This window comes from Babylonia areolata, chromosome 26 (assembly GCF_041734735.1).
Source record: "Babylonia areolata isolate BAREFJ2019XMU chromosome 26, ASM4173473v1, whole genome shotgun sequence".
NCBI lineage: Eukaryota > Metazoa > Mollusca > Gastropoda > Neogastropoda > Buccinidae > Babylonia > Babylonia areolata.
Window position 1 is genome coordinate 42,486,756 of NC_134901.1, and position 12,500 is coordinate 42,499,255.

General features: G+C 49.2%; 1 protein-coding gene across 1 annotated transcript in view; it reads left to right on the forward strand.

Moving 5' to 3' along the window:
- LOC143300320 (FMRFamide receptor-like) overlaps positions 1–12,500 on the forward strand; it is a 14,085-nt gene that overhangs the window by 1,365 nt on the left and 220 nt on the right. Inside the window, exons 3-7 of the mRNA XM_076613920.1 lie at positions 1,379–1,644; positions 3,426–3,577; positions 7,437–7,661; positions 9,061–9,249; positions 12,325–12,500. The exon at positions 12,325–12,500 is cut by the window's right edge and continues 220 nt beyond it. Coding sequence (XP_076470035.1) covers positions 1,379–1,644; positions 3,426–3,577; positions 7,437–7,661; positions 9,061–9,249; positions 12,325–12,500 — 1,008 coding nt within the window. The remainder of the gene's footprint in view (positions 1–1,378; positions 1,645–3,425; positions 3,578–7,436; positions 7,662–9,060; positions 9,250–12,324) is intronic.

Below are 12,500 nucleotides of genomic sequence, written 5' to 3' on the forward strand. Positions count from 1 at the left end.
GGAGGGAGCAAGGGAAGGAAGGAAGGAAGGGAAGGAAGATTGGAAGGAAGGAGCAAGGGAAGAAAGAAAGGAGGAAAGAAAGGAAGGAAAACAAGAAAAAGAAAAAAAAAGGAAGATTAAGAGATGGAAAAAAATCCCGTTCGTTTCTAAAGTTGAGGCTTCGACTTTTTTTCTTATACTGACAATGTGATGTAAATGTGTCCTGCTGTCACTGAATAGGAACGAGATTTTAAAGTGATGACCTTATCTGAAGAAAGAAACACTGAGACAAGTATTACGTCCGACCAAGACAGCTCCTATGACTGGGTAATTCGGACAGTCATTCGCCGTTCACGCCATCGACTGACAAAAAAAGCAAGACAATAGCAGAACAGACTGAGTCACCTCTGGCTTTTGAAGAGCAAGCGCAAGAGGTAACAGCAGCCGACACCAGTAGCACGTCACCAATACCCGTTCATTTAGCCTGTCACCAGTTCACTGCAGCCAGGACAAACGTGTACACAGTGAATCACCTGTGTGTGGATGTTTGCGCCGAAATTCAGGCCCAAGAATTGTTCTTCATGGGGGATGTTTACAAATGATCAACAACTTCCCCCCTGTCATATTGCTACGGGTTGATGCTTCATTTCTTATCTATTTTTGTCCGTGGTAATTCAGTCATAGAGTGGAAACATTTCTTTTCCAAACATACGGAGAAAAATATACTGAAACACAAAGACGGACAACTTTCTACCAATAACGTACTGACAATGATAACTGAAACACGAAAACAGACTGTCATTTCTCTACCCGTCACCTTCTTGCATTTGTATTTCCTTCTTCTTCCTGACTGAAGACCTTTGAAGATGCTTGGATAAAAGGTAACTACCTCGGGTATTAAAAAAAAAAAAAAAAAAAATCCAAAAAGCCACTTCGTGCAGAAAAAGACAATTACAGACCAGAACGTGTACATTTCTCACCAACGAAGACACAGGTGGTTTATTGTTCTGTGTGTGTGTCTTCAGTCATAACGTAACACACGTAAAACAGGACACTATACACAGATGCTGTCCTGTTCATTGTTCTGTGCGTGTGTCTTCAGTCCATAACGTAACACACGTAAAACAGGACACTATACACAGATGCTGTCCTGTTCATTGTTCTGTGTGTGTGTGTCTTCAGCCATAACGTATCACACGTAAAACAGGACACGGGTTGGAAACTGTTCTCACAGCTGCATAAAAAAAAATTCACCAACCCAAAAAGTTAACAGTCACTGCATGGTCTCCAACGTTCTTCGTTCGAGCACTGACGACGCGCAACATAAAGAAAGCGGAACACCGTGCACGCAAGGTTTTCCGATTTCCAACCTGCACTGTTCCAAGCTGCACTGTTCCAGCCTACACTGTTCCAAGCTGCCCACCGCTCTGACTCCGACCCTGTGTGTCAGCAACCAAACCAGCATCAGTGACGTCATGGCGCACTACATGCTTGATGATGACGTCACATTCAACATGACGTCACAAGAGCCGGACGCCGAGGAGATGTTCTACAACGGGTCTGACGCCAACATGACGTCACAAGGGCCCAACATGCCCTGGATCATTCACACCACACGGGACTTCAGACTGGCCACTGCCGGCATCGCAGTCTTCGGACTGATTGGTCAGTGGGATGTGTGTGTGTGTGTGTGCGTGTGCGTGTGTGTGTGTGTGTGTGTTTGTGTGTGTGTGTGTGTGTGTATGTATGTGTATTTACGTGTGTGTATGTGTATGTGCGTGCGTATGTGTGTGCGTGCGTGTGTGCGGGTTTGTGCGTATATGCGTGCGTGTGTATAAAGAGATCCACACCATCAGCCTTGCCATAACCAGCCTTCCAGCAATAGGTTCTCTGTTTCCAAAATCAACAGACACTAGACCCCCTTACCCCCCCCCCTTCCCACCCTCTCTCCACCCTCCCCCCCCCCCCCCCCACACACACAGTCTTACCTTTTTCAGCACAACATCAAAGTTGATTCCGCCATCTGTCAAGTCCCATTCACGCAGTCCTTGCTGCAACTTCCACACGTCTCCTCGCTGTCACTGTGCCATTTCCACACGTCTCCTCGCTGTCCTTGCTGTCATTTCCACACGTCTATCCCACTATCACTGTGCCATTTCCACACGTCTCCTCCCTGTCACTGTGCCATTTCCACACGTCTCCTCACTGTCACTGTGCCATTTCCACACGTCTCCTCGCTGTCACTGTGCCATTTCCACACGTCTCCTCGCTGTCATTGTGCCATTTCCACACGTCTATCCTACGAACACTGTGCCATTTCCACACGTCTATCCCACTATCACTGTGCATGTGCCATTTCCACACGTCTATCCCACGAACACTGTGCCATTTCCACACGTCTATCCCACTATCACTGTGCCATTTCCACACGTCTATCCCACTATCACTGTGCCATTTCCACACGTCTCCTCCCTGTCACTGTGCCATTTCCACACGTCTCCTCACTGTCACTGTGCCATTTCCATACGTCTCCTCCCTGTCACTGTGCCATTTCCACACGTCTCCTCACTGTCACTGTGCCATTTCCATACGTCTCCTCGATGTCACTGTGCCATTTCCACACGTCTCCTCACTGTCACTGTGCCATTTCCATACGTCTCCTCCCTGTCACTGTGCCATTTCCACACGTCTCCTCGCTGTCACTGTGCCATTTCCACACGTCTATCCCACGAACACTGTGCCATTTCCACACGTCTATCCCACGAACACTGTGCCATTTCCACACGTCTATCCCACTATCACTGTGCCATTTCCACACGTCTATCCCACTATCACTGTGCCATTTCCATACGTCTATCCCACTATCACTGTGCCATTTCCACACGTCTATCCCACTATCACTGTGCCATTTCCACACGTCTATCCCACTATCACTGTGCCATTTCCACACGTCTATCCCACTATCACTGCGCCATTTCCACACGTGTATCCCACTGTCACTGTGCCATTTCCACACGTCTATCCCACTATCACTGTGCCATTTCCACACGTCTATCCCACTATCACTGCGCCATTTCCACACGTCTATCCCACTATCACTGTGCCATTTCCACACGTCTATCCCACTATCACTGCGCCATTTCCACACGTCTATCCCACTATCACTGCGCCATTTCCACACGTCTATCCCACTATCACTGTGCCATTTCCACACGTCTATCCCACTATCATTGTGCCATTTCTATATGTCTCACTGTTCACCGTCACTGTCCCATTTCTTTATGTCTCCCAGCTGTCATTTTTTTTCCCATTTCAGTATGTCTCTACCTTTCAATGTGCTCTCCTTGCTGATATGTCAAAAACGTCTGGCCATTGTCACGTGTTGAACGCAATTCATTCAGCACGTTTCCAAAGGACCCCAGCTAATTCCTGGCGGTGATGTGCAGGCAACACCTTGGCCATCTTTGTGCTGTGTCATCGCCGCATGTGGTGCTCCACCGCCTACCTCCTGGTCATCCTCGCCGTCTACGACGACGTTATCCTCGTCCTGCACATCTACAAGGTGTTCGACAACTCCAAGCTGACTCCGGGCGTTAAGGTGGGGCGCATTTCCCTCCAGTCCCTTTGTCACGCATAAGACTTTGAAACTGGGGGGAAAAAACTGATAGTTTAGAAAACATATAATTTGACCATGTGAACATAACGGAAATAGAAACATTCTTACAATAATAGTAAAGGGGTTCACAAGGAAACGTTAGTGGCAGAAATACTTTAAGCGTACTTAATAAATCCCAGTAACCATTATTTAAAAAAAGTTATGTTTAAAATATCACAACAGAGGAAAACAATACAAGCCTGACGTTTTTTTTTTTTAGCATTAACCCTCAAATCCTAATAAACAAAATCAAACATCTCGCATCTTAACAGAACAGGACAAATGAACAAAGAAACAGCACTTATAACAGCCAACTGATAAGTACAAACTACAACAGATAAGTTCAACAATGCAACAGCGAACTCACCTGCCAACCGGGTACCACTACCCTGACGCTGGAAATAAACCAAAAGACGAGATACGTCCAGCAGGGCACTCCCTCTGAGCTGGAGCACACAGAATACAGAAAAACATGGCCACCCGGAGGAAAAACAATCCTCACTTGAGGGTGCCAACTGGGCAAAAAGCCCCAACCCCAAACAAGCACGACCTTCCTGCAAGAAGGCCGCGGGCGAAAAAGCCTAGAGAAGTGTCACTGACAGAACAGAGAAATTTAAACTCTGCTCAGCAGTGACACAAACACACAAACGAGACTCCGCGATTGCACGTAAAAAACGCACAACCGGGAGCTAACACACACACTAAATGAATGCTCGAATGGGAGAGGGTAAATGGGGGAGGGAATGCACAATACAGTCCACACGAGAATGTCATGAGTTGTGACACCCTTTATCCACCCACTTGAAAATTCCAAATAGACCCCCCCCCACCCCCAAGGGTTCAGGGTAGCTGAGATTCTGTCACTTCATCCACTCCTACTCCGATTGTACGAAGTACAAGCCGTTGACACACGACAGCGTTTTCAACCAAAAAAAACCCAAACATATTTGTCAACTGTAGTTTCCTTACTTTTGTTTTCTGTTCGTGGAACAATGTACCATCATTTTCAACCTGAAGAGACATCCGTCAAAAACTTAAGCGTATGTGTGTACTTTACAACAGGACTTAATATAAGACTTCTTGTTGTTATGTCGAGTTTAGTAGAACTGCATGGTAACATTTACGACTGAAACATTTAAACGTGAACGCAGGCAGGTGTTACAGAAGTGTTGAGTGTTGTCTGGTGCCGGCAGGTGTTACAGACGTGTTGAGTGTTGTCTGGTGCCGACAGGTGTTACAGACGTGTTGAGTGTTGAGTGTTGTCTGGTGCCGACAGGTGTTACAGACGTGTTGAGTGTTGTCTGGTGCCGGCAGGTGTTACAGACGTGTTGAGTGTTGTCTGGTGCCGGCAGGTGTTACAGACGTGTTGAGTATTGTCTGGTGCCGGCAGGTGTTACAGACGTGTTGAGTGTAGTTTGGTGCCGGCAGGTGTTACAGACGTGTTGAGTGTAGTTTGGTGCCGGCAGGTGTTACAGACGTGTTGAGTGTTGTCTGGTGCCGGCAGGTGTTACAGACGTGTTGAGTGTTGTCTGGTGCCGGCAGGTGTTACAGACGTGTTGAGTGTTGTCTGGTGCCGGCAGGTGTTACAGACGTGTTGAGTGTAGTCTGGTGCCGGCAGGTGTTACAGACGTGTTGAGTGTTGTCTGGTGCCGGCAGGTGTTACAGACGTGTTGAGTGTTGTCTGGTGCCGGCAGGTGTTACAGACGTGTTGAGTGTAGTCTGGTGCCGGCAGGTGTTACAGACGTGTTGAGTGTTGTCTGGTGCCGGCAGGTGTTACAGACGTGTTGAGTATTGTCTGGTGCCAGCAGGTGTTACAGACGTGTTGAGTGTAGTTTGGTGCCGGCAGGTGTTACAGACGTGTTGAGTGTTGTCTGGTGCCGGCAGGTGTTACAGACGTGTTGAGTGTAGTTTGGTGCCGACAGGTGTTACAGACGTGTTGAGTGTTGTCTGGTGCCGGCAGGTGTTACAGACGTGTTGAGTGTTGCCGGCAGGTGTTACAGACGTGTTGAGTGTTGTCTGGTGCCGGCAGGTGTTACAGAAGTGTTGAGTGTTGTCTGGTGCCGACAGGTGTTACAGAAGTGTTGAGTGTTGTCTGGTGCCGGCAGGTGTTACAGACGTGTTGAGTGTTGTCTGGTGCCAGCAGGTGTTACAGAAGTGTTGAGTGTTGTCTGGTGCCAGCAGGTGTTACAGAAGTGTTGAGTGTTGTCTGGTGCCAGCAGGTGTTACAGAAGTGTTGAGTGTTGTCTGGTGCCGACAGGTGTTACAGAAGTGTTGAGTGTTGTCTGGTGCCAGCAGGTGTTACAGAAGTGTTGAGTGTTGTCTGGTGCCGACAGGTGTTACAGAAGTGTTGAGTGTTGTCTGGTGCCAGCAGGTGTTACAGAAGTGTTGAGTGTTGTCTGGTGCCGGCAGGTGTTACAGACGTGTTGAGTGTAGTTTGGTGCCGGCAGGTGTTACAGACGTGTTGAGTGTTGTCTGGTGCCGACAGGTGTTACAGACGTGTTGAGTGTTGTCTGGTGCCGGCAGGTGTTACAGAAGTGTTGAGTGTTGTCTGGTGCCGGCAGGTGTTACAGACGTGTTGAGTGTTGCCTGGTGCCGGCAGGTGTTACAGACGGGTTGAGTGTTGACGGCAGGTGTTACAGATGTGTTGAGTATTGTCTGGTGCCGGCAGGTGTTACAGACGGGTTCAGTGTTGTCTGGTGCCGGCAGGTGTTACAGACGTGTTGAGTGTTGTCTGGTGCCGACAGGTGTTACAGAAGTGTTGAGTGTTGTCTGGTGCCGGCAGGTGTTACAGACGTGTTGAGTGTTGCCTGGTGCCGGCAGGTGTTACAGACGGGTTGAGTGTTGACGGCAGGTGTTACAGATGTGTTGAGTATTGTCTGGTGCCGGCAGGTGTTACAGACGTGTTGAGTGTTGTCTGGTGCCGGCAGGTGTTACAGACGTGTTGAGTGTTGTCTGGTGCCGGCAGGTGTTACAGACGTGTTGAGTGTTGTCTGGTGCCGGCAGGTGTTACAGATGGGTTCAGTGTTGCCGGCAGGTGTTACAGATGTGTTGAGTATTGTCTGGTGCCGGCAGGTGTTACAGACGTGTTGAGTGTTGTCTGGTGCCGGCAGGTGTTACAGACGTGTTGAGTGTTGTCTGGTGTCGGCAGGTGTTACAGACGTGTTGAGTGTTGTCTGGTGCCGGCAGGTGTTACAGACGTGTTGAGTGTTGAGTGTAGTCTGGTGCCGGCAGGTGTTACAGACGTGTTGAGTGTTGTCTGGTGCCGGCAGGTGTTACAGACGTGTTGATTGTTGTCTGGTGCCGGCAGGTGTTACAGACGTGTTGAGTGTTGAGTGTAGTCTGGTGCCGGCAGGTGTTACAGACGTGTTGAGTGTTGTCTGGTGCCGACAGGTGTTACAGACGTGTTGAGTGTTGTCTGGTGCCGGCAGGTGTTACAGACGTGTTGAGTGTTGCCGGCAGGTGTTACAGATGTGTTGAGTATTGTCTGGTGCCGGCAGGTGTTACAGACGTGTTGAGTGTTGTCTGGTGCCGGCAGGTGTTACAGACGTGTTGAGTGTTGTCTGGTGCCGGCAGGTGTTACAGACGTGTTGAGTGTTGTCTGGTGCCGGCAGGTGTTACAGACGTGTTGAGTGTTGCCGGCAGGTGTTACAGATGTGTTGAGTATTGTCTGGTGCCGGCAGGTGTTACAGACGTGTTGAGTGTTGTCTGGTGCCGGCAGGTGTTACAGACGTGTTGAGTGTTGTCTGGTGCCGGCAGGTGTTACAGACGTGTTTGAGTGTTGTGTGTTGTCCCGTTCCGGCAGGTGTTACAGACGATCGCCTTCGCGCCCATCAAGTGGACGGCGACAACGGGCACGATCTACATGACGCTGATGGTGACCGTGGAGCGCTTCGTGGCGGTGACGTCACCACTGAGGTCCCGCATCATCTTCTCCCTCAGGGCGGCCCGCTGGATCTCCCTCTGCGTCCTGCTGGGCTCGCTTCTGTACAACCTGCCACACTGGTTCGCTTACGTCTACACTTATGAGGTGAGGACACGTAGATTTTGATTGTAGGTTACGTCTGTACCTGTGGGGTGTGGACACGTTGAGCTTGATTGTAGGTTACGTCTGTACCTGTGAGGTGTGGACACGTAGAGCTTGATTGTAGGTTACGTCTGTACCTGTGAGGTGAGTACACGTAGAGCTTGATTGTAAGTTACGTCTGTACCTGTGAGGTGATGACACGTTGAGCTTGATTGTAGGTTACGTCTGTACCTGTGAGGTGTGGACACGTAGAGCTTGATTGTAGGTTACGTCTGTACCTGTGAGGTGTGGACACGTAGAGCTTGATTGTAGGTTACGTCTGTACCTGTGAGGTGTGGACACGTAGAGCTTGATTGTAGGTTACGTCTGTACCTGTGAGGTGTGGACACGTAGAGCTTGATTGTAGGTTACGTCTGTACCTGTGAGGTGAGTACACGTAGAGCTTGATTGTAAGTTACGTCTGTACCTGTGAGGTGAAGACACGTTGAGCTTGATTGTAGGTTACGTCTGTACCTGTGAGGTGATGACACGTAGAGCTTGATTGTTGGTTACGTCTGTACCTGTGGGGTGTGGACACGTTGAGCTTGATTGTAGGTTACGTCTGTACCTGTGGGGTGTGGACACGTAGAGCTTGATTGTAGGTTACGTCTGTAACTATGAGGTGAGTACACGTAGAGCTTGATTGTTGGTTACGTCTGTACCTGTGAGGTGAGGACACGTTGAGCTTGATTGTAGGTTACGTCTGTAACTATGAGGTGAGGACACGTACAGCTTGATTGTAGGTTACGTCTGTACCTGTGGGGTGTGGACACGTAGAGCTTGATTGTAGGTTACGTCTGTACCTGTGAGGTGTGGACACGTAGAGCTTGATTGTAGGTTACGTCTGTACCTGTGAGGTGAAGACACGTAGAGCTTGATTGTATGTTACGTCTGTACCTGTGAGGTGATGACACGTTGAGCTTGATTGTAGGTTACGTCTGTACCTGTGAGGTGAGTACACGTAGAGCTTGATTGTAGGGTACGTCTGTACCTGTGAGGTGTGGACACGTAGAGCTTGATTGTAGGTTACGTCTGTACCTGTGAGGTGAAGACACGTAGAGCTTGATTGTAGGTTACGTCTGTACCTGTGAGGTGTGGACACGTAGAGCTTGATTGTAGGCTACAGCTGTAACTAATTATCGAAATTATGTCCCACTGGTTCGGCAACTACCTATGAGGTGTGGACACGTGTGACTTGATTAAGTCTGTACCTGGGACGTCAGTTCTCTCTCTCTCTCTCTCTCTCTCTCTCTCTCTCTCTCTCTCTCTCTCTCTCTCTCTCTCTCTCTCTCTCTCTCTCTCTCTCTATATATATATATATATATATATATCTGTATGTGTGTGTGACGCTTTGACGTTGCAGGCCAACACGGCCCGTGGGTACCCGCTGAGCGCCTTCGGGCAGTCTCGGGCCTACAGCATGGTGTACAAGCAGTACTGCCAGCTGGCCCTGATGTACGTGCTGCCCTGGGTCACCATGGTCGTCCTCAACGTGCTGCTCCTCAGGGCCGTCCGCAGCAAGAGGGCCTTCAGGGAGACCGCCGGCAGATCGGTGAGGGGGCAACACGACACGACACGACACAATACAACATGACACAGTACAACACGATACAATGCAACACGACACGACACGACACAACACAACATGACACAATACAACACGATACAATGCAACACGACACGACACGACACAATACAACATGACACAGTACAACACGATACAATGCAACACGACACGACACGACACGACACAACACGACACGACACAATACAACACGATACAATGCAACACAACACAACACGATACAATGCAAAACAACACAACACGACACAATGCACGACACACGACACGACACGACACAACACAACACGATACAATGCAACACAACACAACACGATACAATGCAAGACAACACGACACGACACGACACGACACACGACACGACACGACACAATACAACACGATACAATGCAACACAACACAACACAATACAATGCAACACAACAGTGGCTGGCTGGCTGACTGACTGGCTGGTTGAGTGGCTGACTGAGTGGCTGGTTGAGTGGCTGACTGAGTGGCTGAGTGGCTGACTGACTGGCTGGCTGAGTGGCTGGTTGAGTGGCTGGTTGAGTGGCTGACTGACTGGCTGGTTGAGTGGCTGAGTGGCTGACTGAGTGGCTGAGTGGCTGACTGACTGGCTGGTTGAGTGGCTGAGTGGCTGACTGAGTGGCCCGCTGGCTGAGTGGCTGGCTGACTGAGTGGCTGGCTGGCTGAGTGGCTGACTGACTGGCTGACTGACTGGCTGAGTGGCTGACTGAGTGGCTGAGTGGCTGACTGAGTGGCCGAGTGGCTGACTGAGTGGCCGAGTGGCTGAGTGGCTGACTGAGTTGCCGGCTGGCCGAGTGGCTGACTGAGTGGCCGAGTGGCTGAGTGGCTGACTGAGTGGCTGAGTGGCTGACTGAGTGGCTGGCTGAGTGGCTGACTGAGTGGCTGACTGAGTGGCTGGCTGGCTGACTGAGTGGCTGGCTGAGTGGCCGAGTGGCTGACTGAGTGGCTGAGTGGCTGACTGAGTGGCTGAGTGGCTGGTTGAGTGGCTGGTTGAGTGGCTGAGTGGCTGACTGACTGGCTGGTTGAGTGGCTGAGTGGCTGACTGAGTGGCCGGCTGGCTGAGTGGCTGGCTGGCTGACTGACTGGCTGGTTGAGTGGCTGAGTGGCTGAGTGGCCTGGCTGGCTGAGTGGCCGAGTGGCTGGCTGAGTGGCTGGCTGAGTGGCTGGCTGGCTGACTGACTGGCTGGTTGAGTGGCTGAGTGGCTGACTGAGTGGCTGGCTGGCTGAGTGGCTGGCTGGCTGACTGACTGAGTGGCCGGCTGGCGGAGTGGCTGACTGAGTGGCTGACTGAGTGGCCGAGTGGCTGACTGAGTGGCTGAGTGGCTGACTGAGTGGCCGGCTGGTGACTGGCTGGTTGAGTGGCTGAGTGGCTGACTGACTGGCTGACTGACTGACTGCAAGAGCACGGGAGAAGGATTGTCATCATCAAACACACACAACTTCAAACCACTGTTGATTCTTACGCTTTGTCTTAAGACAGATTTTTCTTCTTTTTTGGGGGGAGGGGGGGGGGGGAGGTTTGGGGGGGGGGGGGTAATTTTTTCTTCTTTTTTTTCTTTTTATATTTATTTAATTAATGCTTTATCTGTATATTGCTTCCAGTTTCAGGAACCCCCTCCCTATTCATAGAACATTTGTTTTGGCTTATGCTTCAGAAAGAAAATGGCGGGGGAAAAAAACGGGGGGAAAAAAAAAGGAAAAAAAAAAGTGTGTTTAGATTTGCCTCACGCTTTTCTCTCTTCAGAAGACGAAGGAGACAAAAAGTGTAATCGTAAGCACATACACACACACGCGCGCGCACGTGCATAAGCACACACACACACACACACACACACACACACACACACACACACATACACGCACGCACACACTTGACATTTTGTGAGGAAGCTGCAAGCGAAACACCGGAAATACTTTTCTTTAGCTCGTTTCAAAGCACTTTGAACTCGTAACGATTCTTTATGGTGAATAAACGTGAAGTTTTGCCCTCAAACCCGATGAAGAAAAATAGAGTTTTTTTTTCTAAACTTAACTAAACTTTGTTCAGAATGAAGGGAAAATGGAACGTGCCGGCTTCATAAGGTGATGCGACTGTTTGATTTTTTTGGTTTTTTGGTTTGTTTGTTTGTTTTGTTTTGTTTTTCTTTTGGACAGTCGGCATTCAACACTTAATGTTTCAGTGGAAACACAACTTTGTCAAAACTTCGAAATTACCTTTTATTTATTGATTTTTTTAAAACAAGTTTTCACTGACTGAAGAATTGATTTCCTACTGTTGCTGTCTTCTACTATCAGTGTTGGAATCATGAACCTTTTGTCAGTCAGGTGATAATTCCAGAAGAGATGGGGGGACAGCCGAGTTCTAGACAACACTGTCTAATTATCTGTTAAGCACGGCGCCTTCATTTGGTAAAGACTGGAAGATACTGTAAGAATTGCGAATTAACTGTATCTCATAATTAATATTGTTTCCACACACACACACACACGACGATGATGGTGATGATGATGATCATGATGATGATGATGATGATAATTGTACTGCTGTTCCGATATTCATGTCCTGTTTTCTCGTCGCAATAGATTTCTATTCTTTTCTTGTCCCCTTACATTTTCTTCTTCAACAGTCTACTCCTGTTTCTTTCTTTTTTTTTCTTTATGAAAAGCAGATGTGATGTGGCGTATATGGATCACCCCGCACGCTTTGACCCCACCTTGAAACTGAACTGAGATAGTGGTGGTGATGGTGGTGATGATGATGATGATGATGATGATGATGATGACCAAGACGCCGACGACGAAGACGACGTATACGATGATGATAATGATGATGGTGATGATGATGATGACGATGACGCCGAAGACGACGACGACAAAGACGATGATGATGACGATGACGACGACGACGTTGATGATGATGTTGATGTTGATGTTGATTGATCAGTCGGCACTCTTCCACACCTCCCTGAAGGGTGTTCCTCCCTGAAACGTGTTCCGGTTCTTGTTTCTTGGATTCAGGCGGGCAAGAAAGACCTGGGCGCGCGCCTGACCTTGCCTGTGATGGCAGTGACCTTCGTCTTCTTCTTCGCCTACCCCTTCCTGGCCATCGAGGACTCGCTGTGCTACGAGTTCCGGTGCAACTTCAAACTCTTCATCATCTTCACGCTCATCAGCGAGATCGCCAAGGTCTTCAA